Genomic DNA, 17,791 nt, shown 5'->3' with positions numbered 1-17,791 from the left:
TTAATACTTTTTTCAAGTCTACTCATCATCTTGACCATTGTTGCTCTGAATTCCATTTCTGATAATTTGGATACATCCATATGTATTAATTCTGTGGCAGAGGCCACAGACTCATTATCTTTTCTTTGCTGGGGGGGACTTCTCCTTCTCGTCATTCTGATGAGAGATTGTGGGGTTGTTCAGAGCCCAAATTATTGACTGGGACCCAGGCCGTGCACCCTTGTTTTATAGAGATCTTAGGGATGTGGGCTTCTTTAAAGATTTTATTTATTTATTTGAGAGAGAGACAGACAGTCATCAAGAAAGGGAACCCAAGCAGGGGAGTGGGAGAGGAAGAAGCAGGCTCCCAGCGGAGAAGCCCGTTGAGGGACTCCTTTCCGGAACGCTGTGATCACGCCGTAATCCAAAGACAGGCGCTCAATGACTGCGCCACCCAGGCACCCCGGGTTGTGGCTTCTTGATTTTTCAGCCTGCCTTCTGGGGGAGGGGCCTGCTGAGCTGGTACTCAGAAAACCCTGTTTGGGTAGAGTCTCCATGTTCCCTGCGAGGGGGGATGGGGATGGGCACGCTGTGAGCCGGTATTTCCGGGCTTTTGTTCTCTGGCGGCTTTTCCTGGTGTTTTGCTATGCCTCTTCTGAGAGAGCAGCAGCGGCTGAAATTCAGCCTCTGTCACAGAACAGAGGGGATTGTGGCCCATTCTCCACTGATGATCTGGCCACTTTAACTCTGTTTCTGTTGGTGCTGCTCAACCCTGCAGCATCCTGAGCTGTGCGCCCCACACCCGGCATCCCAGCCCTCACTTCCAGGGCCAGAGCGTCTCTGTCCTTTGTGTTTCCAACCCCGCCAGCTGCCAGTCGCCAGCCACCCCGCGCGCACTCCTGGAGCTCCCGGTCTCAGTCGGGATCCAGTGAGCACACCGGAGTTCCGGAGTTCCGTGAGATGCTTGGTAGCGCGTGCCCCCGGCTCACGGTCTCAGTCTGCTGTCTCAAGGGTGCGGGTCCGCGGTCCACCCGCTCCCCTGTGCAGGTGGCTACTTCTTCCTGGCGCCCGAACATGGTGGCTCCCCCCCCCCATTTATCTTCCGATACCTGTGCGGATTCACGGCTTCCCACTTCGTACCTCAATACTCAGCCCTGGAGATGTTCGTTTGTAGAGATCCAGATGTATCTTCCTGCGTCTCAGGCTGATTCTGTGGATGTTCCTGCTGGTCTGGTACCTATCCAGCTCAACTCAGGGGACCGGCTGAAAAAGGGTTCCCCTACTCCTCCGCCATCTTAACTCCCGACCAAAGAGTCATTTCTGTAACACCTCGCAGAAAGTGGCCGCTTTTCTATTTGTAGAGTTGCAGCTTTTCTTAGATTTCTCGTTTTCACAGGTGTTTGGAATGACTTGATAGCTATCTAGCTGAATTCCTGGGACCAGAGGAAACTAACGCCTCCTACACCTCCACCATCTTGGACTCAACATCCTGCATTTTCTTAAAATTGAATAGTATTCCCTTCACCATGGGCATTTTCTTAGGTCCATCCTCATAATCTTATGGTAAAATCCAAGAGAATATTAAATAGATTTCAGTGCATATACATTCCTAAGCTCCCTGCTGTCAGTCATATCCCATTCGAGGGGCAGACTTTTCCCTAGATGACAGTCACACAAGGACCCCTCACAAGAAAGGGAAATGCCTCATCTAGAGATCAGTGGAATGCAAATCTGCAAGCCCTTTTCCAGGACCCCTGGGGCCAGAGGTTTGAGAATTTATAGTTTTTCGGACTTGAGAAAAGTAATATGGTCCATATACTACATGTTCTATGATACCCCCACTTGGGTCTGGGACAAGCACTCTACCCAAGCACATTAACATACCCATAGCAAGATATACAAATGGTCATTTAGGTCAGATACAGACTATAGATGGTCTCCTCCTAGGTCAGGTCGGGTTTTGAAGGCAAATGAGAAAACCACCTGGGACTTCAAAAAATAGATAGGAAGTTGAGGACTGGATAGTAACCGACATCACGGCCCGGGGCCCCCCCACCAGGCCGCTCTCCCAGGGACTGTGGATATTCAGATGACCCACACAAGTCAGCCGTTTGGGCTCTGTGCATAAAGAGTTCCATGAAGGACCATCAGCAAGAGTTCGCATGGCTGGAGGTTCAGCTCCGACCGGTAGTCAGAAGATTTATATAAGAAAGAAAGTTCTTCTAATAGCCAACGCAGAGCTCCAGGCGATCAGAACCCCGAGCTGTTAATTCTGATACCTTAACCTATTACCTTTTCTCTTTGCTACATTGCATCCTATTTCCTTAACTGTCTCTCTCCTGTTATTCCACAATTCACCTGCCGTCGTTCCCATTTCTCTCTGAGTCTTTTCTCTGGCTCTTCTTCGCCTGAACCTTCTCTAGTGTAATATTCATACTTTGTCTGCCCTGCAACTACCAATGATACATGGGGTTTGGAGTTTCGTCCAAGTCTCTTCTGCAAGAAGTCCTAACTAACTCAGTTCATGGTTTCAGCGACTTTGGGAGACTTGTTTCATGACATGCCTTGGTGCAATTGCAAAAAGCTAGAATGTGCCTATTCAGAATGTTCTTGTGAACATCTCATTATCTTCTGGAATACGGCCATAAAGTCTGAGCTCACAAATGGCCGCTCATTAATAAGGACAGGTTCAACCCAGGATTAAATCTTTGAGAGTATCCTATAGGCATACGGGGCACAGAGAGAAACTAAACATGCTTTCTGCCCGTTGTAAGCATGGGCTCATTCATCACGTTGACATTCATATTTTCCCGTTAGGTAGGGATTTCTGTTTGTTTGGTGGTCTGTGCTTCTCACGGTATCTGTGTCTCACTGTGGGTGCAAATCATCTCTGGAGGTTTTCCCCCTGTTTCTGTTTTTAATTCATTTTGATACTGTCATGATACCCACTAAAGGGGCGAGTATTACCTTCTGACATTACCAGGTTCATCTTTACGACTGGCTGCATTTTCTAACCATAGAATTGGAGAAACTGATGCCTGTTCATTTATCAGAAAGATATATCAGATGCCAGATGTGATTTTTTTTTCCCAGAGCAAATGAACAATCACAGCAAAACAACAAAAAGACCATCTCTCTGCCTTTATCTTCGTAGAGTGTTAAAAGCACAGGTCTTTGGTTGACCCCCGCGTACCAATATCAGACAGCTTTTAAGAAAATAGAAATCTTTATTAATGGATGTTTAAGCTACCTCCTCTAATAATACATAGCTATGATTCATTGTTGTTTTTGTTTTTGTTTTTGCTTTGTTCTGTTTTTTAATTTAGGACAATATTTTCCAGGACCTATTTAATCTTTCCCCTCACCAAAAACCTGCTGGTTGTAGTGACTAGATTTCAGTTGTGGTCAAACTGCCATACTGCCCAAAATGGGTTCAATAATCCTGTGGCCCGAGTGTTTTCTCCTCTCCACAGAGTTGTGTCAGAACGGGAAAGTCTTCAGATTTTGCTGCGCTTTGTAATGAATAAAATATGTGGGAAATGGGAAGGACTTCTGTAAGCCCTTTTGTCTCCGTCTCACTGAAGAGCTTCAATTTTATTCTTTCTAATCCTGGAGATGTCAGCTGGCCCCATGCCATCTTTCCTGATTTTATACTTTCCCAGTAGAGACCAAGGACTTCAAAGTGTGTTAGGAGAACATAAAAACTAAAGGCCCAGGGCTAGTGAACTTTAATATTATTTTTCCCAGGGAAGCAGCAGTGATACACAAGGCAGTGTGTTTTCTTAGTGTTCAGGCATAATTTAAAACCACCCCTCACCAAAAGTTGTCTTTATTGAATCTGTATTCTGAAGCCTAATGTTAGATGCCAGATTTTTCTGATAATATTTCGGTCTATTTTTATATTCCAATTTTTCTGTAAAACCAGCTATTGGACAGAAGCATAGCATTAGTTTAACATCTGTTTTGTAATCTTCACAATGTAAGATACCGTATATTTTGCTTTCGATCTGTTGGTAATCACTACCCTGTCTGGAGGCAGAGTGCCAATTCCTATTTACTTCTCTGGGGTGTGGGTGTGGTGGGAGACAGTTTATAAAAGAAAAAATAAACTAGTCACTCAAATGAAAACTGGTCTGTTCTTCATGTGAGTCAGTGGATGAACTCAAATCAGGAAAAACTGAAAAATAAATATAGGCCTTGATGTCATTAAGAGGTGCTTGAATTCGAAACATAATTTAGGACATTTTAAGATAGGGACAAATTATTCATGGACGGTGCTAGTCATTAGGAATAATATTTTTCTATGGGAATTAATTTCTTAAATTTATTCATTACTGTTCAAGACTAGGTAGAACTTCACATCCTTTTAAATATTTTAAGCCTACTGGGTTTCTTTATAAAATTCCTCAACACAGTAGAAGGGTGATTAACATTAACACTGTTACTATGGAGTAATAGTTTTTTTAATATCCAAGATAAAATTTATATTTTTATAATTTCCATTTAAACAGTATATCTAATTTTTTTCCTTTTTTTAATTATTGGATTTGTGCTGATTAAGCCAACATTTCCCCTGTCCCTCCTATGACCAAAGATGTATTAATAAAATAATTCTCTAAGGTAAGAGGCAGGCCAGATGGCCAGGGAACCAATTACCATTAGTTGGCAAACAATGAGATGGGATCCATGATTTTGGGCTTGTAACAAGCAATCCTACAAGCTTGTCTTGCTTCAAGTTGTTTTATTATAAATCTACTTCGTTATCTCTTAGATAAATTCTGGGCTGTCAGTGATAGCTATTAATACCATGGTAAGACTCTATGAGGAGTCTAGAGGATTATTCGTTTAGCAAGGGGTTCTTACTCTTTTTTTTTTTCTTTTTTGTGCCAGGAACCCCCATGGAAACCTGATGCCTGGGGACCTCATTTCAAAATATTTTTAAATGCATAACATTGGCTACTTTAGATTTCCAAGGAAACCAATTATATCAAAAATCAACAAATTATAGAAGTTGTGATTCACTAATACATGTGTATTTTTTAACACATTAAATAATAAGATCTAGCACTGTGTCTAATAACTACCATGAGTTTGAAGGAGTGAGTATAAACAAAATTTAAAGCTATCTAGGACTGTGTCCAGAATTGGGCTCCTTGCTCAGCGTGAAGTCTGCTTCTCCTGCTGCCTGCTCCTTCCCGGGCTCATGCTCTCTCTCCCTGACAAATAAATAAAATCTAAAAAAAGAAGATATCTACAACTGTCTAACAAAATGTGATTTCTATTGGTGACTGCATCATAAGTACTGTTAAACCATAATATGGTTTGTTACTATGGAAAAGCCCCATTTCAATGAGAAGTTAATAAAAATAACAATATGAAGATTTTATCGAAGTTCTCAGCCCCCTGAGCCCTACTTGGCTAAGGACCTTTGAACTCAACCGTGACATTTGAAATCTAGAATAGGCATGTGAGGCTGATATGTGAGGCTGCAGACTTGGGTTAATTTAGAGAAGATCCCAGTTTGTGTGAAGACTAGACACACCAGTGCTGGGAATTTGGGTTTGATCCCAGAGAAACGAGTGTGAATTTCTTAGCAGGGGGATGGTTTATCAGAATAACCCTCAAGGAAGATGATTTGTTCTCTTTGCTCTGTAGTTGGGTGGCTGAGAATCTAAGGAAGGGGCCGTGACCATCGTGAACAAGGTGTTTCGGTAGAGTTTCAGTGAAGGGAGAAATGGGGTGGCTTGGACGTGATGACTGTAAGGGGTATTTGTACTCATTGCTTGTGTCATGTACAGATGACTTGCCGTCCTTAGTCACAGAGTGAAGTTGGGAAGGGATGGATGGTGATTTGGGGAGGAAAATGTGGTCACCCAAGATGACGTGATTGCCCTAAAGGCAGCAAGAGCAATTCTTTGAGAAAGAGTGAGAGGCCAAAGTGTCTCTGGCTCCTAAACATTCTTGTAAAGGATAATAAAGCACTAAGAGCGTTAGTCTTCTAATTGAGCAGTTACTAGGTGCCCGTGTCAAATCCCCATGTTTTCAACAGTTTTATTTGCGAAATAATTCACATCCCATACAATTTACCCTTTTAAGGTGTTTGCTTCAGTCTGGTCTAGAATATTCAAAGTTGTGCATCCAGAACCATCCAAAACCCCCGTACAGTTTAGAGCATCTCATTATGCCCCAAAAGAAACTCTGTATCCCTAAACTGTCACACCCCGACCCCTCCATCCCTCCTGGCCCTAGACAGTTATTAGGGTGCTTTCTGCCGCTCAAGATTTGCCTGTTCTGGGTGGTGCACAGAATGGAGTACTAGAGTGCGTGGTCTTTGTGACTGACTGCCTTAGTGTGTGTTCGGAGTTCATCCGTGCTATTGTGAGCTCGGTACTCCGTTCCTTAGTGTGGCTGAATAACATGTCTTTTTTTTTATCTGCTCATTAGCTAAGTCCTCGGTGAGCGTGGGGGATGTGCATTCTGCCATTTCCCCAGACTGCATAGGACAGGTGCATTTGGCTGTTTTCTTCCACCCTCTGGTTCTCTTAAAATACTACCCTGACTTTGCATTATTCTGTTCTGTGGTTTACAGGAGGGTGAACACCTTTTCTTTGTATGGGTAGCAGCTTTCAAACCAAATCCTCCCCTTCCTCACCTGCCCCAGGCCATTTGTACAACAGCTTTTGAGAGAGTAAATTCAAATGTTCTTTTTCATCTTTTCGTAGATGTTTAGAGTATTTTTCAGGGTAGATGGTTGTTACTTTTTTTTTCTCTCTCTCTGCTTTTGAAAAATGTGAAGGAAGGTGACTGCTCACCATTTACCCTGGAGAATCCTGGCCTTGTGTAAAGGGGGGAGAATAATCACGTTATGTTACATCAAGTATAGATATTTTCAAGTGTCAAATTATAATTCTCTTTGTGTGACGTGTACTACTGGGTAACATAAAGTACAGAAATACTTCTGTAAGTGCGATGGGAGGGTGACGCTTTTAATTTGTGTTTTTCTTGTAGGCTACATAGGCAGTATAATTAAAATGAAATCCGAATTCTTTCTTGCAAGCATGATCACCGATGCAGTCATCCTCACTGATATTTCAATCTGGTCATCAGTGAGTACTTACTGACCCCCTACTACTTACAAGCAGGTGTTGCTTGGTTGCCTCGCCATCAGTTTAGGGCTTACTAATGTTTGTGGAAGACACACACCACGCTTTCAGATAAATCTCACATATTAATGCTATGAAGCAGCTAGTGATGATCTCCATCGCACAGATGCAGAAACTGCCGAATGATGGCCATGACCAGAGCAGCGAGAACAGCAAGCCAGCTTAGACCTTCTGATTTCTAAATCTTTCCTCCTCTAGCTTCAGAAGAGCCTTTACAAAGCTAAACAAAAGTGCCAAAGGGGCTTAGGAAAAGAGCTCCTCTCTGACTGAAGCCACGTTCCTTCACTTGTTGAGTGTAGATACTTTTCTGGCCTCAGGTGAAGTTGAATGGAGGGCTCTTCTGATGTGTAAAGGCTGGTACCCACCCCGCAAGGATCTGCAAACTCCCTTGTCAGTTTCTCACACTTGCATGATTTACATAATTCCTCCCGGATCTCTGCTCATCTGCCCCAGAACCTGCTTGACTTCCTCTTGGACCTTTCCACGCAGGAAAGGTTCCACCTTCCCCCCAAGCACTTTTCCTCTCCAAGCCCTGCGCACCAGAGATCTGTGAAGCAGACTCATTTGGGGAGAAAGGTAGGACGTTAATTCTGGCAACAAATAGCTGAATATTGTACATTAGATCCCCCTTTTCCTAAAACCTGAAGCTTCCTACTGGCCCCTTTCTTGGGAATTCCTGGCTTCCTGCCCATTTCCCTTCTCCCCTCCCTGCCCTGGCTCCTGTATCCCTCTGCTCCTTCTAGATCCTTCTAGAGCCTTCTAGAGCCTTAGCCTGATGACCATGGGACCCTGCCTTGAGCACTCCTTAAAACTGCCTTTTTTTTTTTTTTTGGTCTAAAGGAAATTTTAAGAACGACTCAACCTGTATCTTCATCTTGCCACAGCATTATCTAATTGTCATAACCCTATAAAATAATACACTATTATCACAAATCTGTAGTGAGGTCATTGAGACAGAGTTCAATCATTTCTTCAAGATCCTGCAGCCTGTCAGCCCCCCAGCCAGGTCCTGGTATTCTCAAGTGTGTCTGGAAAAGACTGCCACTCCAGCATCAGTAGGATATTCTTGTTAAGTCTTGCTTCAAAATGTTCTGTACTTCTTTTTCAGATGACATCTGCTGGGGAAAATTATCCAGTAAATAGCTCTGTGGCTTGATTCAATCCAGTGGCAGTAGGGTTTGCTTAAATATTGCAACCTGGTGTTAACCTTTTTTTTTTTTAGCTTGCAATTTCTATATCCTGGAGGTTAAATAACAAATAGTGGAAGTCAAAAATTTCCCTTTAAATGTAGAGTATTTTGCATGTGCACGGATTAAATCAGGTGTTCTCTATGTCGACACTGCTCCCATTTGGGGCTGGATGATGCTTTGTTGGCGGGGGTAGGGGCGGGGGTCTGTGTCCTAGGGTGTTTAGCCACATTCCGGGATTCCGCCAACTAAAACCCAGGAGGAAACCCTGTCCCTGAGTTGTGACCACCAAAAATGTTCCCAGACATTGCCAAATATTCCCTGGGAACAAAATCGCCCCCAGTTGAGAATACTGTCTTACAGTGAACTCTCCCAAGCTTAATATTAAAACAAAACAAAAACACGAGGGATGCCCACAAGTCTGATGGTGTTAGTGGTACTTTGCTATGTGCCTGTCTTTAAGGAAATACAGGACGGGCCATTAATTGTTGAGGCTAATTGCAGGTGCTCATGAATTACAGAAATGATAGAGCAAGAATGCATTATATATTGCTGGAATTCAGCTTAATAAACTTAATTAAGACAAATTATCGGTTCAACTCTCATTTACTCAGGGAACGATCAGTCTACTCTCCTTTCCTGCGTGTGTATATCTGTCCTCTGTCTTCACTTTTCTTATCACTAGAAATTGAAATTAGTCCACGGGCATTCATCTAGTGCTTTTTGTATACTTTGAAGTGCTAGAGTTGGGGCTCCTGGGTGGCTTAGTCGGTTAAACGTCTGCCTTCAGCTCAGGTCATGATCCTGGGGTCCTGGGATCGAGCCCTGCGTCCAGCTCCCTGCTCAGCGGGGAGCCTGCTTCTCTCTCCCCCTCTGCCTGCCTCTCCTCCTGCTTGTGCTCTTTCGCTCTCTTCTTTTTGTCAAGTAAATAAATAAAATCTTTAAAAAAAAGTGCTAGAGTTTTAAAACACAATGTGTGTAAAGATTATAGACTTAGGATGCTTGTGAAATCCTTCCAGAATCCTGTTCATAGCGGGTAAGTGGTTGACCTGTCTATGATAGTTTCTGTATGTTCTCTCCTCTAAGTATCTCCGAGGGCAGAAATCCTGCAATGTAAGTTGTTCATTCCACATTTCCACTCTGATGATTCAGATGATTCTCTGAATCCAAATTGCTTAAATTTCAGTCTGTTTGTAAATATGTGCGTACGCCCTGTGACCTCAAGATAGAAGCAAAGGAAAGGAAAGTTCGAGTATCTGGGTGTGGATGTTAGGGTTCTCTCTCTGTCTCTCTGTCCCTCTGTGTGTCTCTCTGTCTCCGTAAGTCGGATAGTCAGATTTTTAGTTCTGGACACTTCATTTATGTTTTTGATTCTCTCATTCAAAAGAGAGACCAGGGTATTGATAGCAGTCGTGACCGGAAGGGAAATCAGATTGCCTAATTGAAGAAGAAACAAAGGTCTTCACTCCTGTATCTTCAATTTACTTCTTAAACCTCAGACTCTGTCTCATTCCACTTGGGTAACTAGTATTTTGTGCTCCCTGGAAGAATTATTGCTATGATGATATCAAAAAAAAGTGACTCCTTTGAATGGGAAGCTTGGTCCTAACCAAAGTAGGGTAAGAACCTAATGATTATAGAAACTGTAACACAAATAGCTTAGGGAAAAACAAAACAACAACATCAACCCTTCTCTCCTCCTCTTCCCCAGGAGAAAACTAATAAGCAAAATCCCTAACTAGAATTGGGTGACACAAACTTTGGAAGAAATACATCCTAAAACAGGGCAGTTTCTCATAGTATTTCATTCAATGGCCAAAGAATGATTTTCAATCATCAAGGTTAACGCCTCATCTAAGGAGCGAGAGTTTAGATCCAGAGAGACCATACCTATTTGGATTTGAAAGCAATCTTGAAGGGAAAACTGGTAAGGTGCTGACCTACTGTCATTCTTTATTTCAAGAACAAACTCGAGTCTCCTAGTGAGGCTGTCTTTTTCCTTCTTACCCCGACTGAAGAAAGATCCAGCTAAATGAACTACAGGTTTGAAGGGGATATCTAAGAATATAGTCTGTCCCTGGCAACTGGATGGGTTTTTCCCTGTGGTCCATGGCAGCCTTAGCGATTTCTGCTTTCTTCCCCACATGAAACACCCCCAATCTAAAATAACCCTGTGAGGCAAGTCAGACAACATAATATCCCTAATCCATTAGGAAAGCAGAAAGTAGGGACTAAAAAGTCTCATCCCAAGAGGGAAAACATTTTCTTCTTCTTCTTTTTTTTTTTTTAAAGATTTTATTTATGTGACAGAGAGACAGCCAGCGAGAGAGGGTACACAGCAGGGGAGTGGGAGAGGAAGAAGCAGGCTCCCAGCGCAGGAGCCTGATGGGACTCGATCCCGGAACGCCGGGATCACGCCCTGAGCCGAAGGCAGACGCTTAATGACTGCGCTACCCAGGCGCCCCGAAAACATTTTCTTCTTATCTCTGTGAGATGACGATGTTCACTAAATTTACTGTTGTAATGACTTAGCATTCTATGTTAGTAAAGGCATCCTTCTATAGACCTTAAATTTATACAGTGCTCTACGCCAATTACATCTTAATAAAACCAAAGGAAGGAAAAAGAACAGATCCGTAAGTGAGCCTCATCTCCTAGAGGAAATACACCCGGGCTGGTGACGACACAGCTCAACCATCACGTGCTGGATATTCCTGTAGAATCTGGCAGCTACAGAAACCCATAGGAGAGAATCCATAATGTATAAGCCATGGGCTCAAACCTACAAAATCATGAAGGTGTAGTCGGACGGACGGGAGGAGGGGAGGGACGGGAGGTCTTGTCTGGATGGGACCTTTGATATAACACCTGTCTGTCTGTAATGGACAATCAAGTTGTCCTGAACGTTCCAACCAAGGTTATTGGAACGAAGCTTAAAGTGTTCATAATTAGGTGATTGCCAGCCATTCTAGTTCATCCTGCCAGTAATAAATCTCTAAGCTGACTTGCCTTAATCGTGAAAGTCCTTATGGCACAAAACCACAGGTTAGTGAGAAACCCAGAAAGATAAACAAACCCAGGCAATGCTGGCTCTCCTTGTAAACTCAATTTCTTTCATTTATAGGACCTGCTCATTCTTACGAAAGATAGACAAAAGTATAGATACTTTGTAATGGATCTCTTCATACTTGGTATCTCCCAAGGGTGGCACGTGAACCGTGATGCCAGAAAGCAGGACATGGGTTGGTTTTTGGTCAAGGTGGCAAATATCAGGACTTAGGGCTCCGCTCGTTCCATCAGCAATGGGCATATGGACCTGAAGTAGAATAAAAAATATGTACAAGGGGGGTGCCTGGGTGGCTCAGTTGGTGAGGCGTCTGCCTTCGGCTCAGGTCATGGTCCCAGGGTCCTGGGATCAAGCCCCACATTGGACTCCCTGCTCAGGGGAGTCCACTTCTCCCTCTCCCTCTGTCCCTCCCCCAACTTGTACGTGCACTCTCTCTCTCTCTCGTAAATAAAATCTTTAAAAACAATACATTCAAGATGCTATGATAAAGCTTTCAATCAGTCACACTCGTTGCAGGGGTGATAAGAACTGAATGAAACAGTCACCCTGAAATCTTTTATAAGCAACTGTTCCAATACCTGTCCTGTAAACAACTAGCAGTTTAGCAAAATCCAAATAAAAGTGATTCGGATGTTTCTTTTTTATGGTGGGGAGTGTGCATAGTAAAAATAATGCCAATATAATATATGTTTTTAAAAGCAGAAGTGAATAAGAAAAACACAAGCAAGATGTATAGATGGACCACATTTCAGATGGGCCTTAGTTGCCCAAATAACAGTTCTAATAGCCTCTAGTCACTTCGAGTTCAGTTAGGGAAAATAATGGAAAAGTCTAGAACTTCACTAGGATGTCCTGAAAATGCCTTTCTCCTACTCTTGAAGGAAAAAAAAAATCTTTGATTTGGAATCTAACACATTTGATAATTAAAGTATTAAACAGTCGTGAATAAATGCTAATGAATCTCTGCGATTTCTTTAAGAGAAATAGAAATTACATTAATCAATGCTGACCTGAAGTATATTCATCAAAACGCACTCCTGAAGTTAATAGCAAATTATAATTATATAGAAACCTCCACGCTGGGTTCTTTCTGAGTTGGTAGAAGCCTCTGGCAAAAGCATGCTCTATTTTGAGCCTAAGTGACTTCTTCCCTATTTGTCTTATCCTACATTGTTCCCCTCGCCACCAAAATAAACACCCATAGACCTACCTACTTTCTGTGCAAGTGAATTCAATTTAAACCAAACCTCAAAGGTAGCCATAGAGTGGAACAAAGGGTGGGGGGAAGTCTAAGATTTCTAAGGGGAGTGGTTTCAAGATGGCCCTGACACCTGTAAGGACGGCCGTGTGCAGCAAGCTTGTGACGGTCTTATTCTTAGGTTTCATAGGCGGACCACACACTCTGTACGGAAATCATTTGTGAGTGTATGACCACTTCTAATTTTGTTTCAAGGCTGCTGTGTGGCATAGTGAATGAGCTTAACCAAATTCACACTTCACATTAATAACTTACATTACTGGGCCCTTGGAAATCAGAACGTTTCCAAATGTCTTTGAAAGGACTCTCTAATTAATGCCATGTGTGTACCTAACTTTTTAACACCCAGTGGATCCTGCATCCCTGAATTACTTCTTCCACCCACGTAGCAGGTAGAAGGAAGGAAAAGTGATCTCACTGTGACTCAGAGTAACATTTTACAAACACTGTGTTTCTGCTTACCATTTAGATATTTCTGTTCATTAAAAAAAAAAAAAGAAAAACGCTTTCTGGACCACTCTGATCTATCACATGTGATCAGATTCCTTCCTTCCTTGGCTATTGTGAACATACTTAACCTATAGTATTTAACTGAACCTGGAGAAGATAATTTACATCGAAATTTCTATTTCTCAAATACAATCTGCTCCAGTAAATCTCTTCTTAAAAAAATTTTTTTTTTGCTATTCTAATTAATATGGATTAAAACCTTCTGTTACCAACACTAATGATTCATATATATGCATATCTATCATATATAAACTTATTTATACCTATCTGCATATCCCATATACACATATATAATTATGCATACCTATCTTTAAAAAAATGAGTTAGATGTGAACCAATTAGGTGAATATAAAATAAGATCAAGAAAATGAGTTGGAACCAGAAATGCAGCCCCAGAGTCTTATATAATTCTGGCTGTGAGCTTTCTAGAGGTCATATCTCAAAGGGAACATCATCAGTTTCAAGTTCGCTATGAGTTAAAATCAATCAGTGCTGTATGAGCATGGTTTCTCAGAGAAGTGAGGGGCACTAAGACCAAGTACAGTGGTCATTGTGGTGTAGGGACAGTTATAATTTCCCAGGGTGGGGAATATCTGCATTTTATTAATTAGCTCTGATGTGACAGGTCCACAGACGTCCTTTCAGAAACCACTGAGCTAAAAATGAGAGTTCTGTGTCTCTCATCTTTTATTAGTTAAGAAGCCTTATTGTCAAGCTGTCCAGTAGGATTCTTAATAGTGGTCCTGCTCCCATGGGTCCCTGTCCACCAAAGACTTCCAGCGATGGGACCCAAACAGAGAGAGAAGCAGACCTGTGCAAAATCAGTTATGTATGGAAGTTCATTAAGCATGGCTCACTTTGCTATTAGTTCCTTTAATATCATTGAAGCTAGAGCTTTAAGTCAAGAAAATGTTGTAACGCACTAGGACATTGTTACTTCGTCATTCACGGGAGTCTCCACGGTAAGACGGTACTTGCTAAAGCAATGCTTGTCAGATGTTAGCTGCACGTGACCAAGTGGGGAAGAGCACAAAGAGAATGCATTCTGCCACGTAGATCACTGTGACTTCTTGAAATGCCATTGTCTTCTTTGGGTATAATACCGATTTGAACCCCAAAGTTCTCAAACGCGCTGCCCCCCTCCATAGAGAGAGAATCTGAAACAAATCCTTTATCCATTTAAAAAAACCTACTAACCTACGTAGACTTGATTGGTTTCTGTAATAGATATTGCAATACTGTGTTTCAGTATTATCTAGTAAGCCCTCCCTCCTTCTAGATAAGAAATATAATAAAAATAACACCAATAATAAGAGCTAATATTTATTGACCATTTGCTATATGCCGGGCATCACGCTCAGCATTGCCCCCGTTTTAATCATTTCATTTTATCAACCACCTGATGAGATAGGTGCTTTTCTTTCATCTATTTTATTAATGAAGAAACCAAGGCATAAAGAAATTAATAACTTGCCTGACGTCCCAAGGCTTGTAAGGAACAGATAAGAGAACCAGCATTTAACTCCTGTTCTGACTTGTCATGACTTATAAACCTCCTAACCACATTAGGTTCTGAGCCTCTTTCTCATTCTCAAGTAGCAGATGAAATTTGTAAGGGGACAGGCTTACCGTTGAAATGGAAGGGGGACATCTGTGGCTTGTGAAAATACAGATTTACTGGGCTGGTTTTGATCTACCTATCACAAGAAAGAGTTTAATTTTCTGCAATCAAGAAATAAGGCATGACAAAGGTAGACTAAATTTTGAGTCTAAGAAAGTATGTCCAAAGTTTTAGAATTGTTGGATTTGTTCATTCCTAAATGACTTCTTTACACACAGAGGAGGGGCCCACACACAGTTCAAGACTGGCGAATAGATCTTATGTGAAATTTTATCCTAATTACTGCAGACTTCTCTCTCCATTGATAGCATTTACATGAAATGGTTTTCAGGGTCGAAAGAACAATGTTCTCTGAAGGGTTGACCTCACATGACTGGTACATGGATTACACTTTCCCAGAAAGTTTTTTTATATCGAAGATTTTATCTCAATAGGTGTTTGAAGAAATTAGCACATCGACCCTGTGATTTTACAAATGTTATTGCTTAGTTGAAACTAGGCTGATTGTTTGTTTATTTGTTTGTTTTTTTAAAGTGGGAGTATGTTTAAAGCCCAAACTCTAAAAAGTTAAATATTACAGGAAACATGTAGATACAGGAAGAATTATGAAGTCGATGCGTATAGGTCTGAATTGGGGAGAAAACTTGGTAGTGATAGCTCCTTTCATTCATTCACTAGCTAATGCCAAGCAGAAGGTTCTTCTGTAGACTGTGGATAAGTAACTTGGAAGAATAATAGAAGTGGGGAGGGGGGCTATTAGTCTAGAATGGATTGTGTTGCCCATTTATTTCCAACCCCACCCCCCATTGTGTGAGGTAAGAGAATTTCTGGTGTATGTAGCTGCACCTTTTTTAAAAACCTGTTTCTTTCTTTTCCCTCTTGGATAGCATTTGCCTTCCTTGCAGGCAACAAACTATAACTAGGGTCCATGTATCCTTGGCTCTTTCCTTCCTCATCATTTCATTTTCCAAGTACTTTGTGGAACATAAATGGTCCTAATGTCTCTTTCTTTCCCCCACAACCCTCCTAGTTTATTTTTCCTTACTGCCAGTGTTGCTGGGCTGGGAAGCAGATAAAACAGTCTTGCCCAAGTCAGATAAGATGCTTAAAAATAAAAGATACCATAAGCTGCAATTAAACAGTGCCCAAGGGTCAAAGTAATCTCCCTTCCGTAATAACTGTGCTTTACTCAAATGAGAATTCCCATGTATGAAGTGTACTGTAGAAAATGCACCCACTTACTCAGGTTTTCTCTTGGATTCAAATGACATCAAAATTGGAATTACCATAGTTTTCTAATACCATATTTGGGAAAATACATGTTTACCTTTTTGCCTTTTTCTGGGGCTCTGAGTCTTACCTCAGATCTTATCGGTGATTAATTTTTTAATAAGATTTTATTCATTTATTTGACAAAGAGAGGGAAAGAGCACAAGCAGGGGGAGCAGCAGGCAGAGGGAGTGGGAGAAGCAGGCTCCCCGCTGAGCAGGGAGCCCGATGTGGGGCCTCGATCCGAGGATCCTGGGATCATGACCTGAGCCGAAGGCAGACGCCTAACCCACGCGCCCCTTATCAGTTTCTAATTTAAAGAAGAATGGGATTTCTTACCTGACGTGATTTATTCCATTTCTTGCATTGTTTCTGGGTGGAGGCCTGGTCTCCGTTGGTAATTGCTTTGCAGTTTTAAACAGGAGCCTCATACTCCCCATTGCGTATCGAAAATGCAACACATGAAATGAAGCATGGAAGAGAATTAAAATGATGTTGTCTCTTTGTTTTAGATGGTAAGGTTGAAGTTACAAAAGAAGGTGTGAAGCTCTGTACCATGGGGCCAGGAAAAGTGTTTGGCGAGTTGGCGATTCTTTACAACTGTACCCGGACAGCGACCGTCAAAAGTAAGGCTGTTTTCATATTTTGCCAATACTTTCAGTGTCTTTTCCCCTAGACCTTTGACATATTGATGAACATGCCTCATGATTTAATCTTTCTAATTTTGTGAATCGGTATTTGAGTTCTTACCTTGCGCTATGGTTGATCTATTTATTTGTTTGCCCTAGTAAAGGAGGATTAACAGTCTCTTCCGCATAAGTTAAATTTAATACTGACTTCTGGAAGGTATTCTTTTAATGTCGAATTCTTATCAATGAAGATTCACAAAATGTTACAACATTGTATATGAAACAGAAATGAGACCTTCCTTTTCCTGCCTTTAAAGCCTCACGCTAATACTTAAGGAATTTTTACGTATCTGTCTATTTTGGATTACATTCCCCCACAAATTCCACGTGTTCATTCAGTGGTTTAGAAAAAATTTAAAGGAGAAATGTCCTTCATCTCATTCAAACCTCATTGAGCTAGATAGAGCTTGAATTCTAAAGTCGTGTCTGAGTATATTCTTGTCTTCAGCTGCTCATCAAGCTGTGTATTTTAGTATTTTTCTTTTCTACTGATTGAGCTTATTTTAAATCGGGGCAATAAAGCAGCTTGTTTCCCTAATTTTACATGCATGTGTATATATGATTTCTCTAGTAACTTTTATTGCTCAGCAGAAACAGCTGCAGTAGTTGGGGGGTGAGGGGAAGCGGTTGTATAGGATGGAAGGAGCGTAGAAACAGAGCTGAATGCAAAAGCCAACAATGGAAGGTCCATTACATCTTTAGACAGATACATTTCATGATGGAGGCGTTCTTCTGACACGTAATCCTGTGGATGATTGCAATCACAAATCGCTTTGATTAGGTTTTGTTATTATTTTTTTTTAATGCTATCGGCAGAATGACAGATTATCAGTTAGTTTTAGCTGGATGCCATTGACTGTTTAGTATATTGGGGTTCTTTTTCTCAGCAGTGTGGCCTATGGCTACCAGTAAGCCACTGAACCTTGGATTGTAGAGAATTCAGACTGCATGGCCAGCCAGAATCCCAGAAATTGTCCTACATGCCTTGTTAGTGAATCGCCTTTTTATTCGTTGAAGTCAGTCGCTGGGACCTCAGTTGCGGTTGGGG

General features: G+C 41.7%; 1 protein-coding gene across 2 annotated transcripts in view; it reads left to right on the top strand.

Moving 5' to 3' along the window:
• Positions 1 to 17,791, top strand: part of PRKG1 (protein kinase cGMP-dependent 1) — a 1,120,820-nt gene that overhangs the window by 341,708 nt on the left and 761,321 nt on the right. For both annotated transcript variants that reach the window (XM_034662369.1, XM_034662370.1), the window contains one exon: positions 16,567 to 16,680. In XM_034662369.1, the coding sequence (XP_034518260.1) occupies positions 16,567 to 16,680 (114 nt within the window). The remainder of the gene's footprint in view (positions 1 to 16,566; positions 16,681 to 17,791) is intronic.

Source organism: Ailuropoda melanoleuca, chromosome 6 (genome assembly GCF_002007445.2).
Source record: "Ailuropoda melanoleuca isolate Jingjing chromosome 6, ASM200744v2, whole genome shotgun sequence".
NCBI classification, from domain to species: Eukaryota; Metazoa; Chordata; class Mammalia; order Carnivora; family Ursidae; genus Ailuropoda; species Ailuropoda melanoleuca.
This window is presented reverse-complemented; position numbering and strand designations above follow the sequence as displayed.